At 42.9% G+C, this 21,540-nt stretch overlaps 1 protein-coding gene across 1 annotated transcript in view; it reads left to right on the forward strand.

Annotated features, from left to right (window-relative positions):
* SHC3 (SHC adaptor protein 3) overlaps positions 1–21,540 on the forward strand; it is a 507,698-nt gene that overhangs the window by 294,101 nt on the left and 192,057 nt on the right. The window contains exons 4-6 of the mRNA XM_069625657.1: positions 3,865–3,984; positions 8,202–8,255; positions 12,315–12,366. Coding sequence (XP_069481758.1) covers positions 3,865–3,984; positions 8,202–8,255; positions 12,315–12,366 — 226 coding nt within the window. The remainder of the gene's footprint in view (positions 1–3,864; positions 3,985–8,201; positions 8,256–12,314; positions 12,367–21,540) is intronic.

The raw sequence follows: 21,540 nt of genomic DNA on the forward strand, positions 1-21,540 counted from the left end.
ATGGAGTAGTAAGATACGGGTGGCGGTTAGCGGGAGTTTAATTGAAAGGTGTTCACTGATGGGAGGGGAGTCCTTGTGAATTCTCTAAGGCAGAGTTGAGATTTGGCATTGAAAGCCATGCCACCACCTTTGCCAGTGACTCTGTCTGCTCTGATAATTGTATAGTTGTCCGGTAGGGCTAACGCTAGGGAAGGACCTGCAGCTGGGAATAACCAGGTTTCTGATATGGCCAGGAAGTCTAGTTGGTTGGTAGAGATGAAATCTGCAATGTCGAGAGCATGGGCCACCAGGGAACGAGCATTGATAAGAGCTCAGTTGATGGTTGGTGTGTCTGAAGATGGATCTTGTGGTAATAAGCTAGAGGCTGTGAGTGAGGGTATGTTATGGATGGGGAAGGGGGGCACAGTGATGCGGTTAGTGATCTGTGCAATGGCAGACCTGATGCCATGCTGATGAATCACAGGGCTGGTTTTTATCTTCTTGTGTAAGAAGCGAGATCCTAGTCTTGCATTCCTCATAGTGAGAGAGTAAGGGACAAGTGGCCTCGGAGGGGAGGCAAAGAGATGGATCCATTCAGCTGGGGTGAGTGGGCAGGAGGCACTGGGAGAGGAGGGCATGTTAGAACCAGCAGGTGGTAAGTCGGGCTGGATGGGAGGTAGGAACTTTGTTGGTGTTATGGTGTGGAATAGGGGTAGAAGAGTAGGCATGGTGAGCGTTACTCTACGTAGAGTGGCCATTTGGTCAAGGGTAAGAAGTACGGAACTTGTGGTTCGTATAATGCTACACAGGTCTGATATAATATATAATCAACTGGAGGCAGTCTTGTAGGAGAGTGTAGCTCAATGCTAGGCCAAATAGTCAACACAATAGGCTAAGGAATGAGATGCTCCACACTCTTGAGCTTCTCTGTATTTTCCCATCTCCAGGGCTTTTCTCACTCTTTATCGCCACTCTGGGGATTATTGATGATCTCCCCACTCTGGGGCTTGTCTCATTTTCTCTCCACACTCTGGGGTGTCTCAGGTCTCTCCCCGTTCCGGGGCTTTTCTCACTCGCTCCCTACTGTGGGGCTTTGCGGTGTCCCCTCCTCTCTGAAGATTTTCTTAAATTTCTCCTGGGCTTTTCTCACTCTTTATCGCCACTCTGGGGATTCTTGGTGATCTCCCCACTCTGGGGCTTGTCTGACTTTCCCTCCACACTCTGGGGTGTCTCAGGTCTCTCCCCGCTCCAGGGCTTTTCCCACTCCCACACCCCTCTATGGGGCTTCCTGGAGTTCTCCCCTCTCCTGGGCTTTTCTCACTATTTCTCCCCACTCTGGGGTGTCCCGGGTCTTGCCCCGCTCCAGGGCTTTTCTCTGTCTTTCTTGCCACTTACAGATCCGTCGGAGCTCCCACGTACCTCTTTGTGATGGGCAGTGATGCTTGAGGCTGGTGCGGTCTGTGCGGTACTCCGCTCTCCCCTGTGCCATTTAGACGACTCATCTGCTCTGGTCCAAGTCGCCTACTGACTTTTTTGCCCAGTGTATTTGTGTCCAGACCAGTGGGTGGTTTCTCTGCGGTGCCTTTCCTTTGCCCGCCAATACAACTCTTGCTTGTTTTGTGCCGCAGGCTGCCTCCGGTCCCGCATCTGCGAGGCACCGCTGCACAAGCCAGGCACGCACCATGGCCTGCGACATTTCATCTGGCGTTCACTCTCTCCTGCTGGCCACAGCCCCTCTGTGCTCTTCGGCCTTTCTGAACTCTGCAGGCTTTGCAGATTCTCTGATTTGATTGGTTCCTTCACTGACGTGCCTTCAGGAGGCTGTTCTTTCTGCTTTTGTGTGTTTTCCCTTAAGGATTAAGTATAATGTGGATCAGAAGCTATGCCAGACGTTAGAGGGGTCATAGAGTGTCTTAAATATGTCCCTATAGGGGTTTCTTGTCCCCAAAGGGGGAGTCACCTCCAGGGGATCCCACTTTCCCTGTCCCCTAGGGGGTGTTAGCCGTAGCAGGCTCACCTCCCTAGTGCAAAGAGGGTGGGTCCCCCTTGGGAAAAGGTAACAAATTCCTTAGACTCATCACACTGTTTGACCTCCATTTGACCCCCTGTTTGTTTTGTGTGTATCTTCTTTTCCCCTCTGCTTCACGCCTTCCCTTAGCTACGGTATGGGCATAATACACAGAGCTCCAGACAAGCCTGAGCATTTTGAGACTACTACAGTAGTGATATGGCAAGTATAAAATATTTCTAACATATCATAACCTACATCATATATTAATGTAGAGTAGCATAGGCAAGCAATCGGCCACCATTTAATTATATATATTGTGCATTTGTAAGGTGCTTATACATCAAATAAACTGTGTTTCAAAGCACCCACAGGGCAGCGGGCAGAGAACATGGGAACGAAAGTCAAATATAATACCAATGAAGAGAAAGAAACAGGCTCTCCTACTAGGCCTTTTGAGCATTCAGAACGTGCAATTGCATAGAGAGAAATGAGACGATGGAGGGGGGTAAGAGCTAGGAGTTCCACTCAGAAAGTGCTAGGGAGTAAGTAACAAGCCGCTGTTAAGTGCCTGGCAGAGATCAACTGCCAATAATAAGTGCAGGCCTGTGACAGCACAGACCATTTGGCACCCCAAAGGCAAGTGCTGGGAATGGGCAGAGGCTGAAGGTGATTGTGGACTGGGGGGGGGGAGCAGGACCCAGAAGGCTGCATGAGGGCCCTGGTCACCAGGTTTTATCGTTCTACTTATGCTTGTCACTCCTCAAAGAGGAAGCCCAGTCAATGTGTTCTACTTGAAATAATAACGTAATAGAAGTAAACGTTTGAAACCAACCCCAAGCAGGTGTGACCGCGTCAAAAGCTGTAAACGAATTCAAACGAAAATCAAAAAGAGACAGGTGAATCCTACGCCTGAATATGCAGAACATAATACTGTGAAACAGTAGGGTCTGTTAGTCAGGAGTAGGCAAATACAAGGTCAGAATGGATGACCTGCACCACCACCCCTACCTGTCATGAAATTCTTTGTTAAGGATTTGTCTCATAACCTAGCAGGTATAATGCAAATGTGTATGCATAGATATCTTCTGATTGTAACTTGTCAAGTGGCGAACATTATGTCTCTTTGAGGTCACTGCATGACGTTTATTAAGGAATTTGAGACTGCACTTTACATGTGACAGCTGAAGCCTATTGACTGTTTTTTGTCTGTTATTGAGACATGCTTATCATTTTTCTGCTACATGAATCTAAGGTCTTCTACTTTGTGACCATGCAAGATGTTGTGCCCACAATATTGCGAGGTAACACTTTTAAGGTACCACTGTCTGCTTGATCCCTCCTGTCCTGTCAAATGTAGAGGCGGTTCACTCCACAAGCTCCCAGGTTGGGCCCATTTGTGGTTCAGGTTTGGCTCACATCAGTGAGAGGTTCCATTTTCAAGTTCGGCAAGATCGAAGGAAGCACAGAAGGAATTGTTCTGCCTGACATCGCATGTCCACACACTTGTGTGAAGATGCTTCTTTAAATAGCACAATAGGGTATGATTAAGAGCACTTCCACTTGGAAACAGCCAATGCCTGATTTATTTTTTTACCGGGTTGTGTGATATCTCTTTCTGCTACATAATATAATCTATTCGTGCATTTTCTGCTAAATCTGTTAACAGTCACTCCTATGTCATGTTCTGCACGGCAAAGAAACCCAAACCTAAACCCATTAATCATTTTTACTAATTGGAGGTTATTGTTCTGATCACCTACCTCCTTATTGGCTGCTCTGCATGCTTTTGATGATGACATTATATAACCTCTGAAAGTGATGATTTCTCTCCTCGGGGATACAGAATGCTAAACTGATATCATGTCCCTTTGCAGCCGCCAAGCAAAGTCCTTTCGAGCATTCTGGGGAAGAGCAACCTCCAGTTTGCAGGAATGAGCATAACTCTGAATATATCCACCACCAGCCTAAACATGATGACGCCGGATTCAAAACAGGTACAGTACGGCAGCACCTATTCCTTCTCACAGCCACTACGGAAAGTCAGAGCAGAAGACAGGCCTGGCGGACGCTGAAAATCAGAGGGTGCCCTCTAGCACTGCCACTGCATATCCCTTCCAGTGGCATTGAGGGAAGGACTTGGGTGGGGAGAGGTGGTTGGATGTGTTGAGTGACCACTGTAACACATCATTCTAAGGCTCTTCAAATGTGTTTAAATAGATTTACTGAGAAACACATATTCCCCACCTACCTCCTAGACACTGTTGTTTCCATTAAAGCAGAAATGAACTGCAGTAAAGGAATTCCTTCTTAAGAATATAAACTGTCTGGGTGATGAGTTTCAATAGGAGATTGGAGACATTGCTCATTATTGTTGTTTAGATATTTGCTGTTCAGTTTGAAAATTGAAGTTTGAATGATTCAACTTTGAAAACAAAACTTTGAAAACAAGAAAGTTTTAAACAAAAAGTGAGAAAAAGAATTCAGCAACCAGTAAACATAATCAGAATTAAAAGTTCTTAAGGTTGCAAGGGGAAGGTCAATAAGTGTTGACCCCCATTAACATGTAGAAGAAAATGCATGACAGCAGGTTGCTGGGAAAGCATGAAATACTGCATAGAGGGGAGGTTGGGACAATGAGTGAGCCAGACAGACAGTGGCAGGAAAAGGACTTTAAACATACCATTGGCAAATTAAATGCATAGAGAAAAGAAATATTCTCAAACTTTCTTTTTCAAATGTAAAGGTATTGCAATGCAAACTTAAAATAAGGTGTTAAAACTCAAGACCTACATACATCCTGTTTTACTATCCTGCAAAGACATTGGCTTGAAACAAAGCAAATATTCAATGCAAAAAAAAAAATAAAAAATAAATAAAAAATCTATATATATATATATATATATTCTGCTACTTGTTGTGACTTGCTTAAATGCAAAATGTCTTGGTTTTTGATGCAAAGGTGTCAAATTGAATATTTGCTAATGCAGAAAGTCATCCTCTTGGTTTGCTGTTTGAAAATCCAACTCTGGAGGAATTTCTGAATTGAAATTCAAATTTCCTCTGCAACAGTTAAATAAATGATTCATTTAATGTGTGATGACTAACTATGGCAAAGCGACCAGTCAATGGTTAATTGGCTAATGGCTGTAAAGATTGGAATTCAATTATTACACCCTTGAATCTTCTCTCAAAATTCATTTCAGTCAATATTATTAGATGGTAAACTACTGTCGCGAGCGTTCGACCAAGGGAGCAGGGGTGCTTTTCCTAGCCCTCCACACAATACTAACACCCCCTTTGCGTAGCTCCAGGTGGACTGGGAGACCTGGGTGGTGGGAAGGACCTTTGTTGTCGAGCAAGGCCACAGCTATTTGTGGAATCACCCATAGAGAGACAGAAGTGAGTAATTACTAATTTGTCTGTAACACAGTCAAAGTTGCCCCTCCCTCCTATTCTTCAATAGTGGACTGGTGCTTAATTGGTGGGGATCTCTAGGCTGCTTAACTCTAGCGCTTCCTGCAGATTCCCAGGATACAACTTGGGTGAGAGTTTATGTTGCCCAAACACATTTGAAGCAGAGGAAAAACACAGAGCAAGTAACAGACAGCTGAAGGAACACAGAAGGTGGAGGCAAAGAATGCACAAGTAGCTGAGAGAACGAGTGAGAAAGGTAACAATCAAAAGGGTAAGGTATGTAGCACGCAGCAATAGTAATGTGAGGGCCATGTAGCAGCGGAAGGATGAGCCTCATATGTAGGGCACTTGGGGAACACGCCATGCCAAGTAAAATAAGTGCAGCAGACTGTGGAGGGAGAGAAACAGGACCAGCACAGAAGCAGGAAACATGAAGAATGAAAAAAAGGGGACAGACCTGTAATAAGAAGTAACGTTAATGCAGGGTTTGGCCTTCTTTGTGAGTTGATCTCTGTGCCCAATTCATAACTCCAAAGTTGGCATTTTAAATAGGAAGTGCTGAGTTGCCGTTAATCCACATGTTGAGATCTCCCATCACAATCAGTGTTATGTGCAGCCAAGTGGGTCTTCAATATTAAATCTAAGTAGTCGACCAAAACAAGTTATGATTCCAAGCAGGTGATGGGCTGTGATCAGGATTATGGAAAGACTGTGTTTTAGAATGACTGGTAGATGTAAGAGGGTGGATGGCTCAAGCGCAATGCGCTCATCTTAGAAAGATGAAAATTCCTTATGTCCTAAATTGGATACTCTGGTTGTTGACACAGCCCTTCACGCTTCCTGGCCGATAAACTGAGTATCACATCTTGGTAATAAAAATGGATTTACAACACTTAGAAACTTTATGAATATGTCATGAAGCGTTATTTACATCACCAAAATAATATTATTTGTATGTGCAGGGTATAGTCTCTGATTCTAAGAAGGCTACCTCAGCCCAGACTTTAGAAGTACATTTGCGTTTGAAAGATTGTCTAAGGTATGGGAAGGATTACATCGAGGAAGCTGGGTAAATTATCTGTAAACCCTGCATTGGCCACTACCAAAGAGTCGATATTATGGTTTTCTATGCAAGTTACTGTCAGAGACATTTTATATTGCTGGGCGAACATTTATGAAACCAAGATTAAGAGTTTTAGTGTTGTGGTGTTACCCTTGACCAAACATTTATGGGACTACTAAGATTAAGAGTTTTAGTGCTGTGGTGTTACCCTTGTGCGAACATTTATGGGACTACTAAGATTAAGAGTTTTAGTGCTGTGGTGTTACCCTTGTGCGAACATTTATGGGACTAATATTAAGAGTTTTAGTGTTGTGGTGTTACCCTTGAGCGAACATTTATGAGACCAAGATTAAGAGTTTTAGTGTTGTGGTGTTACCGTTGAACGAACATTTATGAGACCAAGATTAAGAGTTTTAGTGTTGTGGTGTTACCGTTGAGTGAACATTTATGGAACTAAGATTAAGAGTTTTAGTGTTGTGGTGTTACCCTTGACCAAACATTTATGGGACTACTAAGATTAAGAATTTTAGTGCTGTGGTGTTACCCTTGTGTGAACATTTATGGGACTAATATTAAGAGTTTTAGTGTTCTGGTGTTACCGTTGAGCAAACATTTATGAGACCAAGATTAAGAGTTTTAGTGTTGTGGTGTTACCTTTGAGCGAACATTTATGGGACTAAGATTAAGACTTTTAGTGTTGTGGTGTTACCCTTGAGCGAACATTTATGAGACCAAGATTAAGAGTTTTAGTGTTGTGCTGTTACCGTTGAGTGAACATTTATGGGACTAAGATTAAGAGTTTTAGTGTTGTGGTGTTACCGTTGAACGAACATGTATGAGACCAAGATTAAGAGTTTTAGTGTTGTGGTGTTGCCCTTCAGCGAACATTTATGAGACTAAGATTAAGAGTTTTAGTGTTGTGGTGTTGCCCTTGAGCGAACATTTATGATACCAAGGTTAAGAGTTTTGGTATTACCGTTGAACGAACATTTATGAGACCAAGATTAAGAGTTTTAGTGTTGTGGTTGTGGTTAACCTTGGGCTTCGGTTGGCAGAATGAAAGGTAGGTGTCAAAGAGCACAGGGATACCCTTACATTAATGTTACTATTGATAGGATTTATACCATAGTACTTCTTCGACTTGGAATTTCTAAAGATGATTCTTTTTCTTTTCCTTCACTTTGCTCTCTGCAAAATTCATCAATAAAATAGGGATTGCATTTTTCTTGTATTTGTTGTGTATTCTTCTGTGGATTTTCAAAATAAATGTCAGTGAAAAGTCTAAATAGGTGAATATATCGTCAGGAAATGAGGTTGAGAAGTTACAGTTGGCCCTTGTTCGATGGTTGGTCGCCAGAGAGATGTGGTAAAAGAAAGTTCAAACAAATGAAATATGAGAAAGCTCCAACGGAAGAAATATGGATTATTCATAGCAATGTGTTTATGTTGTTGGGTTACAGGTGTAGCGAACAAATATGATCAGAACCACAGTATTCAGGCATGGTAATTTGAGTCTCAAAATGGGGCAGTTGTGCCACGACCGGCACTGTTTGGAGTAAGGTCAGGGTGTCACCATAAAGCACAATGTTCTGCATAGCAGGCTAGCGTAATACAAAAGAAATCAAAAAGAATAGAAAGAAGCGTATTATACTGACAATGCAAATTTGCTGAAAATGATCACAAATATGTAATTTATTATGGCTGTTTTCCTCTCTGTTTTTTTAAACTGAACAGATAATAGCAAACCACCACATGCAGTCGATTTCGTTCGCCTCCGGAGGTGACCCGGTAAGTCCTTGTTACAAGTTTCACATTCTCCCACTGACCATCTACAATTTGGAGCTAAAATTTCAGGAGACACACAATTGTTATGTTGCGTGGGTGAAAATGGAAGGGTTAGGCCATAACACTAAGAGAGTGGAAAAATCACATTGTTAGCAATAGAATTTCTCAGATTTTTCAATTTGTTTTTAAAAATTTGGTTTCGGAAGTGTTTGCAGGATTCGTTAAAGCCACCTTGGAAAGCGGGTCACAGATGATTAGTTTTGACCGGTATGAAACCGAGCGGCGGAGCTCATCAGAGAAAAAGGGCAAAAATAGAGTAAATAATGACAAGTAGTACAGGACAGGAGCAAGTGAGCAGGAGCATCTGGGACGCATAATGAAGGTAGCTGCCAAGAACTTAAAGAGTAATCAGAGATGCTAAGAAAAGGAGAGAAACACCTTGTATGCATTTAAAAAAAAGTACAAAGGAAACGAAATTCCATGCGATGGAAAATGGTAGCAAGAGTTTTGTAATGTGGAGAATTGTAAGAGGAGATGAATGTAAACCATGCAGAGCAGACACATTATAGAGGAGTGATAGACTAATCAATGAGACCAAACAAGGGAACAGGCAATAGGCCACGCCTGAGGAATAAAAGTACCATGGATCCGTGTCCACGATCTCTGTCATCTACTGATCATCACGTTTCTTGGTTTACAGCAACCCCTTCTAACCTCAACTGAATCTTATCCTTTTTTTAAGTGACAAGGCATGACGCCTTTCTTGTGCATACATTATAAAAGATGCAGACCACGTGCTTCACAGATCACGATTCAGAATACAAAATAGTATGATGTGAAAAAGAATGTTTCATTATTTGCTTATTGCTGTGCCTTATTGATCAACACGTTTCCCCTCCCCGAGACTTTGCGGACTCCTTGAAAACTGGTTATGTAACCACTGCAGATTTTTCTGGAAGCTATGTCACACATTTGTCTTTTGACAAAGAGATGGGAATGACTTCTGTTACTTAAGGCCCTTGTGTGTCGAATACTTAGGTCCTAGTTTCCTATCACTCTGTGTATAAACATAAATCCTTGGCTGCTAGGCCACACTGTAGGTTCTGGTTGACATCATCTGTATGATGGTGCGCTGTCTCTCTGAGCTTCTGGACCTCTTAGTGGTGATGGATACGATGGACCATGAGATTCTCCATAATAATCTTTCACTATTGGCCTGGTTGCCTCCTTCTGTGGCTTTTCAATTACTGCTAGTGCCCATGGGGACTGTGAGTCTGCCCGTTTCCCAGTGCCCTGTGGAGTACCCTGGGGGGTCAACCATGTCATTGATGTTGTTCAATTTATACACTGAACTTCTGGGGAACCCTTCTTCGGGGATGGGCAATGATATGCATCGATGCGTGGGTAACCCCCGACTGTACCTGCTTAGGTTCTCTGTCCTTGATGTCCATCTATCCCATAGACTGCCTTCAACGCTGTAAAATTAGGCTAAGGGTGGATTCTCTGTGGACTTTCCCTCTTTCCCTGCTATGTTCTATCTCCTTTCCTCTTGTCTCTTGCTCCTTTCTAGCTTTTCCTCTCCTCCTCTCCTCCCAACTGCTTTCTCTGCTCCCCACTCCCATTCGTCTCCATTGGCCTTCTTCCTTGATTGGTGGAGCAATGGGGTTAATCAGTTATCTGGTAGTTAAGAGCCTGGAACATCCAGGAAGCAATGCTTGCTAGGTGCGATGTCACCTGTCACTTTAGTTGAAATACTCCCACGATTCAACATCTCAAGTCGACAGGCCACAGTCCAAGACATGTTACAGTGCTTGACAAAGCAACAGCATATTTTTCCAAGGCACGGATCAAGAAACACAGAGGAACACCAAGTCACCCCCATCCCCTTTTGGCTCCGAAACTGCAGGACTTAAGTTATGAGGCATTGCTTTTTCTTCCATTTGCCAGAGGAGATCTAGCGTTTTGGCACAACCTTGAGTATATGAGATCCGTCTGACTCGTGACTATGCAGTGCTGTATAATTGTCCAAAGGTGCAGTTGCTGCACAGTTCTGGTATCCAACAATGCAGTGTTAGGGGTCTTGATTGATGTGCCTTAGACATGGATTCCCTGTAGTTGGTTGCTAGCAGGCAAAGGATGGAGTGGGGGCAGGAGGGTGCTCTGTAATGGCTCTGTGAGCTTTTTACTGTGGCCAAATTGTGCTAAGGTGGGCTGTCAGTGGAGTATTGTGTATGGTAACCAGCGCATTGTGGGCCAGCGCTCTGGAAGTGGGTTTCTGACTGTGGGTTCTTTCCCCCCTGCTGTCCATTATGAGGTAGCTGCCCCCTGCCCATGTAGTGCATTGCTAAAATAGCGATGTGTTTTCTGTTTGATGGTGCCTGAAGCCTCGGCCAATAGTGGTGAGAAAGTTCCCTCTCGTGCAAAACCAGGAGCACATAGATAAAGGGTAGTTTCCAGTCCAAACCGAAATAGGGATTGCGTGACCGCCCCTAACATTGGCATGTATTTCTACGAACCTCATATCAGTACAGGTGGGAGAAGAAAAGGCTTTGTAGAGCTTTGGCACAGCTATGAAGAAAGTGGAAATGTAGACGCCCTGCTCCTCTCCAATCACCCATACTGGGAATAGGCCAATGAAACTGAGCCTGCCAGCATGTAACCAAATAAATGATCCCATTGTCTTTATTATGTAATAGTTGTTCACCTGCATTGACAGATGGAAATATAGCCCTTCTCATCAAGGTCATCAACATTTCAAAGCGTTTGCATAGTGTTTGCCTTCCTTACAATTGACGTTGCAACCCAGAGACCAGTACAGTCAAATATTTCTACCTAGTTTCTTACTTCCCATATTTTGTTAGGGTGATTTACCACATGGTTTTGGACCTGGTTGCCTGTAAGCCAACGCCACTAAACAAATCAATAGTCTCGAAACAGCACCCTGCAGAAAGCTCTGCACCACTACACACAGCAAAGAATGAGGTAGGAGGAGATGCAGTCCACTGCCAAACCAGGGTACCTGTTTCCAAATCCCCGCCTCCGAACCCAACCAAACCAGGTAACCCCTGGTATAACCCATGTAACCCCAGCTCTAAACTATGTAACTGCCAGCAGCTCAATTTACACAACCTTGCCTCACTTTCATCAGCTGCCAAAAGTGGAATCACCTGGCAAGTTTGATCTATGCAAAAAGCCTTGCCCACATATTATCCATCAGTCAAAAAAGACCACAGCACTGCCCCTTGCGACATCAACAAGGACCAATCATATACTGCACACCATAGAGAGAAGTCTAATCCCCCTTACCCATCTGAACCACGACACATGAGGCAAGGTTCCTTCACAGAAAAGTTGAACACACGATAGGATGAAATGATGGGTTGGGGGATAATATTGCCTGGGGCCTGAAAATCAAAGAGACAACAAATACAACTAAATATATGTTGCATGTTGGATCCTGTCCCCGGGTTAAACAAGAAATGCAACTCCAATTATTTCTACCCACAATAAAGATATATATATAGTAACTACTTTTTGCACTCTCATGTGGTTTATCTCAAAGCACAAATCATTTTCCAAAAATGAATTCCCACCGTCTGCCATCAGCACCCAGGATTTTTGGCTGGGGAGTTTTATGGTGATGAACACGCAGTCTGTATGTAATTATCTTGATGAGTTATTGCTGGTTGGAGCTGCCAAATCCAGAAAATGATTGGAGCAATGTATTATTTCCATTCTGTGTGTCCTCCTCTTCACAATCTCAACTTAACTATTTCCAGTATAAATGTATTCCATCACTGCATGAAAAAGCAGAAGGAAGGCAAACCTTTCCCACCAAAGGTTGCATGAAAGCATCACTCATGTTGTTTTCATTTTTATAACATTTTGCCTTGGTGGTAACCAACAAATTACTATAAATTTGCCTCAGATCTGACATCAAATGGAATGTGTATGTCTGTGTTACTTCCAGGGATACAACATTTAAATGGAAATGCATTTTTGTCATTAGACAGAAGACTAAATAGGCAAATGACAAGCTTTGTTTTCTTTATCATCCCTCAGGATACAACTGATTATGTAGCGTATGTAGCCAAGGACCCAGTAAATCGGAGAGGTAAGCTATTTATATAAGTTGGAATATTTTTACTTTGCAAGAACATCGCATTATTGGGGAAGGATTCAGTGTATGTGCTAAAAAACGGATCATGTTCTGATGAAGGCCTCTGTGTCAAACTGAGATGGTGGGAAGGAAGAATCCTTAGTACTAACATAGAAGGGCCGAAACAGTGTGTCGCCATCATATATGTGAAGATGACATTATAAAACATTGTTACGCGCCTTCACTGTTTGGATGCAGAAAGAGTGACTCTGTACCTGTATATAGAGCTGGCAGGTGACCAAAATAGACACACTACTTCTTCTTTTGTATTGAGATAATTCAGAGGCGATTAGCCATACCTTTTATAAAATTGTGTCAATGATATGTGAGTTAAGCACTTGCTAACCCATGCACTTCATGAATTACGACTGTTTTGATTATTTATTGGATTATTGTAGATTTTATTAAATAAATAAATGTTCATTATATTTTAAGGAGACAGTGCTGTGTATGTTGTGTAACAATATGGGTAATAGTACCCCAGAGGAATTTGCTACTTTGAATTCCTACAGTGAACTAGAGGGTTGGGCAGTCCCGCCACTTGTGTTTCTTAGATGGCACTCCGATAAAATACAAATTAAAAATAAATGTCAAAAATAGGTTGGTGAAAATAGCGTGTTCAGACATTTTCATCAGAATGAGCAATTCGGCAATCTGCCATGTAACTCTGACTTGTTCATTGCATTCCAGTAAATGTTTGTTGCCGGCGAACATGCGACTTAGTTCCTGCAGTTTGCCCCCGAACTCATGCAAAGAAAAAAAAATGTTTTAGGTACTTTTATATTGTGAATTGCATATCTTGGGACACTGCAGAAAATAGTATAAAGCGGAAGGAATTTGATTAGTAAAACATGACACTTAAGTCTTAGATTTCCCTAAAAATATTAGTTGAAGATCAAAAGAACATTGCTGCTGCCCAGCCCTCTTTTGTCCCTCTAGATGCCCGACAATATAACCTATTTTTGTGGTGCTATTTATTTGGTTGGCGATACATTAAAGGGAGAGCAGTCTTTGCACTGTATCGCATAACATTTATTTTGTACTGCTCTTATTTTGATTAGATTTACTTTTAAAAAGGTTTTTTAACTCTAGACACATAGACGTCTCCAATCACCCCACCACTGGTCACAAGTGCCAGAGGAGCAGCAGAATCTATAAGGAAATGGGGGAAGGTGGGCACCACCTGTAAATTCAATACACATTCTTTTAATTGCTAAATAAGAGGTATTTGGTGATCACCAGAACCTGTAATTGCATCCTGAATACAGGGAACAGATATAAAATAAACTTGGGGGTATCTCCACCAGACTGGCTACACCCTAGTAGTTAAGACTACTGCATATTTGACCAAATATAAAGCAAGGTCCTAAAATCGCTATGTCAATGTTACACCATCTTTATTGATTTTGCGCCTTTTAACATAAGTGTTTGAGGGCCAGATCGCATGGCCAACGCATTTTGGACTGCCGGGTGAAAAATCTACAAACAACATCAAAATACATAGGCAGAAACATTTCCGTCGCATCTAGGCATTATGCACCTATCAACAAGATAAACAAAAAAGTGGCACAACAATCAACAAAAAATGGATACAGTAAGAAAATACAGTAAAAATAAAAGCATACTGTAAAGATGGGTTCTGGACAAATATGACTCTGACATCCTGGGATGTACCAGTGACTCCTTTAATAATATCTCTGTACATTACATCAGGTACATAAGGTCAGGTACACATAGGTTAAGGGCAACATGCACCGGCATCCTCTCTCAGGGGTCTACATCTCCAACTGACTCTCACAGATCACCACTCATACATCAACATTCTCTCAGGCTGCATTCTCTGTCACTCACTCCAACATTCCATGCATTCTACTCAGGGTCCAAGGGAAACTTAGTCACTACAAATACCAGACATCAAGCGGCCCTAGGAAAATATGTGGGAACACTATGCACTTTGCATAGATTTGATGACTTCTGTAGGTGTGTAGAGTGGATACTGTTAATAGTACACATGGCCTATTGGAAGAGTCTGCATCTAACTGACAAAATGTGCCTTCTCAGTCTTTATTGTTTCCCTGGCAATAAAGCACACCACATGTATTTCTGGCTCTGCTTGATGTCCCAGGGAGGTTGGTGGCGAGCCCTTTCCCCTGGCTGATGTAGCTTGGAAAGAATTACTACCTATTATGCTGTGAACAGAGTTGAATGCCATGTCACAATTTGCAACTTGTGGTCCATCACAGTTAGGCACACTGACCCCACAGAGAAAATTCTGACCCTGCTCCTACTCTTCCTATTTTCTTTTCATAGTTGCGAACTTAGGGTATATCATACATTTGGTCCAGAGGAGAATTAAAAGGAAGATTGTTGATTCAGTGAACAAATGCATCCACAAATAGATCCTCCGGGGCAAGTCATGCTTTCAGTTTCTAAACCTGGCAGGTCCAGGCCTGCCCCCATCCCGTAGATCCAGATCCATTGATATAAGTTATAAGTTCCGGGGTGTGGCATCAATAATATATTTATTGTTAGATGCCTTGAATTTCTCTTTAGCCATGGGAATTATTTATACACTAGGCAATGTAGGAGTTAGCATTAGGAAGTGAAGGGACACACCTGCTCGTTATAATGGATTACTGTTGCAGGCCCTATTTGGTCCTTTTCCATTTGCGATTAATACAATTATATGGTGACCTATTTTATTTTAATGCTACAAAACGAAATAGGCATTAAGTACCCTATAGAAATTGTTGACCCCAGTATGGTACCTCATTGGATCCAGGTCAGCAATGGCCCTGGAAGTATTTTTAAATATGAATGATTTACATGTCTTGACATATTACTGTTGTGTGAAATAATCATTCTCTTGGACACTATTTCCCACTTCCTCACTTCATCTTATGGAGGGTTAGAGTCCAGAGCCTTCAACATCCATGTCATTTTCTTACAGAGACCTTCACTATCACTATCACTATCACTATCACCTCTGAGGGGGTGAAGCACACATATTGATCCTCCCCTATTGCTGACATATGTAATTAAGAGAAGGCAATGCATATTTGCTCCTGGCACCTGGTAGGCATGTATATTTATAAGGCTGATTAGTTGATGAGTCCTATGTCCTTTCCCCCTCAGCAAGTTATCAGGTCCTCATATCTGTAATAGAAGATGTAATACCACCTTCTGGTCATGGGGTTCTGTTTATAACAGCTAGCCCCCAGCCTCTATCTTTGGGCCTTGCCACTTGCTTTGTTTTCTTTCAACTGGTGGTATGTATGACAGATTTGATAGATTATGTGGACCTCCTGGAATAATGCCCACAGGAAATATAGGTAGTTCTTTATCTGGGCAGGCCCGTATATAATATATTTCTCACCATCAATAATTCAGAGAGATGCTCATGAAATAATAATAATCTTATTGTCTTCCAGTTGTGCTTCTTCTATCAAACTCCGAGGTGCACTTGATAGTTTAACTCCCAGTTCTCACATGCAGCAGGGTGTTCTCTGATGGACATCCAAGTGCATCATGTGATATGATAGGTATGATATGATAGGTTATTTATAACGCGCTTAATGCCCAGAGGTTTTTAAGCGTGGACCCGGGCATCAAACCTGTTCCTGCGTGTCGTCTTGCTTCGAAAGCGAGTGTGTTGCCGCTGAGCTATCCACCCGAGACTGTGGGATAGCAATGTAGCGGATAGCAATTGCTGGACCTCCCTATTCTTAGTGATAAGTCAATCTGTCTCTGACCGATCCTAAATCTCGGCCAAGGATACAGTGGTATAATGCAAGTAGCCCATTAAAAGGGTAAGCCGGGTATTAGGCTTTTATTCTCTCGCTGGTGGGTTTATTCCCAAGTAGACAGTTGTTCCCATGGAATAGAGCTGCTCTCTAAATGAAACAATGGGAGAAATGTGCTTACTTCAAATGTCTACAGTTGCTCAGTTCCTAAATTGGCTGGGCGCCATATATCTAGGATTTTCTCAGCAGTGTCTGCACGTAGTTGCGTAACAGGGGCTCTAACACATTGAGTATCTAGACCTCAAAGACCCGCAGACACTGGTGATCAAGAATCAATATTTTATTTGCAAATAGGATCTTTAGGTTCTCTCTCAGATTGAAATGTGGCGTTGGTTCTAGTCCAATTGTTATTAACTGACCTTCTGATTTCCCCATCATTTCACTGTCATTCAGCATAAATTTGCTACACATATTATGCTTTCCCCTGGGCATGCTACCTGCTGAATGCTTCTAATATACAAGCGTACTGTTTATTCCGGTTCCAGGGTTGCTGCTCCATTCTCAAGCACATGTTGTTTAATTGCTGGCCATTGTGACAAATCTGGAGACTCTGTCCATTCTTCCCAGTCACCCTCTTTGAAGCTAGGGAGATGAGTCCTCTAACCAAAACCCTCCCTACGGGTTTGGGAAAGCGGGACCTCACTGTGAGTGACTCCAATTAAGGGGACAAAGACTACCATTCCCATGGGGAACTCCCTATACACCAGGTAGTATCTGCCTACAAAGGAGTAAGAAACACTGACAATACATCTATGTGTTTGGCTCAAGGGAATGCTGAACTTTCCACATGTGGTGAACAATACTCTTCTTCTGAATATCGGAGCAAGAATAAAGGGCCAACAATTCTTGAATGGAGGAGGAGAAACCCAATGCTGAGGTGAGTCTCAGATGTGAGAACGTCAGCAAGGTGAGGAGCAGTGCATACCAGCAATCCCAGCTGCAGCGTGGAATGAGGCGGACGTCAGAGCGAGATGCCGTACACCATTTGAGGAAGTGCACAAAGCCAGAGAAGCCGAGGCCAAGCAGAGTGAACCGGACCTGGAGGCATGACCACGTACAGGACGTGGTGGGCCCATAGCCCACAAACAGGCGCCGAGTCCAGGGTTGAGGGGATGACTGGGTCCTCCTCTCCCAGACAGAGAGCCAATGGAAGAGAGATAGAGAGTGTTCAGATGAGCGGAATGAGGTGACCACTAACATACAGAAGGAAAGCCGTGGAGAACGCTGCCATCACTTACAAGACAGACCCTCACTGGAGCAAGCACCGCAGCAAAGCAGTTACTTGGGTTGCCGAGGTCGGAAGGTGGAGAAGAGAAGAGAGAATTAGCGGGGAAGAGGGAAGGTCTACCCTAGCCCCATCCAAGGGTTACAGGGACCTGAGACAAGAGAGAGAACAAGACAAGGGTTAAGGCAGCCCGAGAAATGCAAGAAGCATAAACCTCGAGAAGGGTCACGGTTACCCTAGAAAACTAAGTGAAGCAGAAGCAGGAACCCTTATGAACCATGTAAGATATTGGGTCAGGGGACCCGAAAGGAACTAGTAGGGCACAATAAGCAGAGTGAATAGCATATGTTACGAGAGTACATAGGGACCCAAAGGTTGGTCGAAGTGTGGAGAGATCGACCAAGTTGGTGGAAAGGAATCAGGGAAATAGCCCTCCATCTAAAGACGTTTGGGCATTTTGTTTTTGCAAGAACTTGAGATTTTTTTGAACTTCTGGGAAATTTGAGGCCCTTTTGATAGACTGACATTAACTATTTTCTTTGATTGGAACCTTTGTTTACTTATAACCATTGGATCAAGACCCAGGAGGGATTCCGGGGACAGCCGGAGATATCTTTGTGAAGAACCGAGAGTGCAGGGCACTCAACCTATTTCTTTTATGCTTTTGCTAAGGAGTTGGGCTAGTTTAGTGGGTAGGTTTGGACTGAGGACTATTTTCATTTTGGACCATAGACAAGCACCATAGTTTAGTTTGGTTAGGATGGGAACTCTAGTTATAGGGTCAGTGAGGCGTTTTCTTTTAATTTAAATAAAAACTACAGTCAAACATGTGCCCTGGTCTTTCTTCTGGCTCGCAACAGCATACAATAGCATCAGCGGGCTAACGTCAATCTTTACATTGTGTTTTCTTTCCTCTGTCTCGATGATTCAGGTTCTGATGTTTAGAGTACAGTTTCAAGTAGGATCAGTTTTTTGAAGGTGTGGTTAATGTCTTGCAATGGATAATGTGTCAACGGAAGTACGTCCCACTGTTAATCTATATTAGTATGATAGCTTTGAGCTGTCTATGGGTCGGAGGCCATTTATACATTGAATTGAAAAATTAAAGTTGCTCATTGGACAACCACATAATTGATAGTGTGTCACGTGATTCAATTGGGGAAACAAATGCTTCGGCTTCTGTATTGTTTGTTGATTGTTATTTACATTGGGTTAGTATCCAAACAATTGTAAATTAATTATTTCACATTTTTTCCAAATGAAATATATTCTTTTCTCTTTGGTCACAAAACTTGTTTTTTCTTTTTATGTTTAGTGAGCGTTGTTTATTGTAAATTATGCATTTCCCAGCCAACATGTGTTTTCCGTTTGTTTATGCGCCTCTTCGAACCTTGATGCATAAATGTGTTGTAGATACTTCTGTCTCAATGCTTAATTTTATTCTCAGTTTTCATGCAGTTAATTCAGAAAAAAGGTTCAGCAGCATATAAGAGCTGGCGCTAAACATCAGCGTCTTTAGATCACATTAACAGATGACATGAATGAACAGATAAATGCAGGGGCACCAAATGTATTTCTTCTTGAACTATAAAATGTCCTTTGCTACTGTGCATATAGTGAGCATACTGTGAAGGGTCAGGAATGAAACTCAGACACAGCCGGTTTTGGCCATAGATTGATATTAATCAAAAGGGGGCGGGGGTTGGAAAACGGTACAATGTTGTTAAATCGCCAGGCTTTTTTTTGCTGAATTTTTTGCAGAACTTTTTCGGCCGAGAAAACCCATTGAAAAATATGGGGGGGGGGGGTGTAGGAGGGTAAGAGGACATACGGGGTAGGGTGTGTGGGGAATAGGGACTAGGTAATAGGGAAGGGGAGGTTTGGGGGGAACCCCCAAATAAAATGTACAAAAGTTGATGAGTTTTTTCAGCTCAACATATTTGGCAAAACATTCTGCAAAAAAACACCTGCCAATCTAAGAACATAGAACCTGGAGAACGCCTCTCTGTCCCTGCGCTAAGAGATATTTTCCATATCAAAACAAACCTAATGGGTCATTCCTTTGTCAGGGTGTCCAAAACAATCGACCCTTTGTCCAAAGTACTATTCTTCTTCTTATTATTAATATTAATTTCTCACTCTGCGCATCACGCCCATAGGCCTCAATGTGCACAAAGTATAGACAAGCCACAGACAAACATGATAGTAAATACCAGATTAGGAGCCAGACATCATCATCATACCAAGAGACAAAGGGCCTCATTACACGGATGGCGGAGAACCATGGCGCTATAGCGCCCTGGTTCATGCCGGTAAAATACCGGAATTACCGCCCCATTCCAAGGTTGGCGGGGCGGTAATTCCCCCTTCCACCATTGCCCTTCCCCATTCCCATTTTTGGCCCATAGGGCTCAATGGGAATGGGGAAGGTGCTAATTACGGTACCGCACATTGCGGTACCGTAATTAGCTCTCTGGGTCCCTTTGCGGGTTGGTTTTTAACGCCTGCAAAAAGCAGGCGTTAAATTCCCCAACCCACAAAGGGACCTCGTAGTAAGGCAGTAAGGATTTAAGGGTACCGGTAAAATACCAGTACCGGTAAACCCTTACCGCCATCCGTGTAATGAGGCCCATAGTAGCCTAATCCTTTGAATTAAAAATGTGGGCCTTTACGGCTTTCTTAATACTGGTAAAACATGAGATATTGCATATGCTGTGTGGAAGAGAGTTTCATAAGCCTGGTGTGCACACATTGAAACTCGTGCCTCCAAATATTTGTATCTTATATCTCGGGGTTGCTAACTTTGTGGATACATTGGAATGTAGAGGTTGCATAACAGGGACCCTATGCAGTTGTTTCAACCAAGTAATCTGGTGCCTTGCCAGACATGCACTTATGGGTGAGAGAAATAATTTTGTGGGATATTCGGTGGTGCACTGGCAGTCAATGCAAGGATCTCCTTGCTTCAGTGATATGATCACTTCTGCCCAACCCACACACTGCTCCCAATGCCCTGTTCTGGGCTACCTGGAGAATTTTCAGATTGTTTTTAGAGGTACCAGCCAGTAGGCTGTTACAAAAATCGATTTAGGTGTTGACTAGCATAAAGGCCACTGATGAAAGATTGCCAGTTGACAGGTAGGCCTTAATTTGTCTAATCAGTTTGTTAACATAGGCACACAAAGCTCTTACATGCATAACATGCTTCTTCATGTTGACTCCTGAGTCCATAAAGACCCCCTCGGGTCTTCACGAAGGGACTAACCTGAATGGTACAGTTTGAGATGTTAAAGGCCCTGTACTTTGCCACAACTTTTTGTACAAATTGATCCGTGCCCCCGATCATCAGCTTAGTTTTGTCATTATTAAGAGCCAATGAGATGACGATCATCCAGCTCTGGATCAAGTCATATGCCTTGTTAACAGTAGCCACGTCTGAGTCGTAGTTCCCTGTCAGCTCAAAGTGTCAGTGTCATTGGCATAGTTGATATATTTAATGCCAACGCCATCCAGCAGGTCGAAATGAGGCTGTGTGTATACATTGAACAGGGTAGGCTAGAGACAAGCATCCTGGTGGATGCCACAGACAGGAGCTCAGGGGGTGGGGGGAATTGAAATCTTCTGCTAGGAATTCTGGCAGATCAGGGGCCAAGAAAAGATGCCATTCGTGAGATGGTAGACTTAGAGCAGTTCATGATCTTCCCTAACCTCTCAAGCAGCAGTGAATGGTCGACCAAATCAAAAGCTGTAGAGATGGTCAAGTAGCATGAGTAAAGCAACCCTACCTCTGTCCACAATCTCAGCAAAATTCGCTCGTAAATCGAACATTGCAGTCTTGGTACCGTGCATTGCACGGAAACCTAACTGACGTGCTCCTAATAGGCAATGCCTATCAATGTGTCCTGTAGTTGCTGGTAAGCCGCCCCTTCAAAGATTTTTAATAAAAAAGGAACACTAGTGATAGGGTGATAATTAGCTACAAATTTCAGATCAAGGACTTCTTTCTTCAATATAGGTGTGATGCAGACTTCTTTTAAACATTATGGAACATCCGAAGTGAGGAAGGATGGATTAACAATGTTAATGATTAGGGGCGCGAGA

This window comes from Ambystoma mexicanum, chromosome 6p (assembly GCF_040938575.1).
Source record: "Ambystoma mexicanum isolate Mex_15411 chromosome 6p, UKY_AmexF1_1, whole genome shotgun sequence".
Taxonomy (NCBI): Eukaryota; Metazoa; Chordata; class Amphibia; order Caudata; family Ambystomatidae; genus Ambystoma; species Ambystoma mexicanum.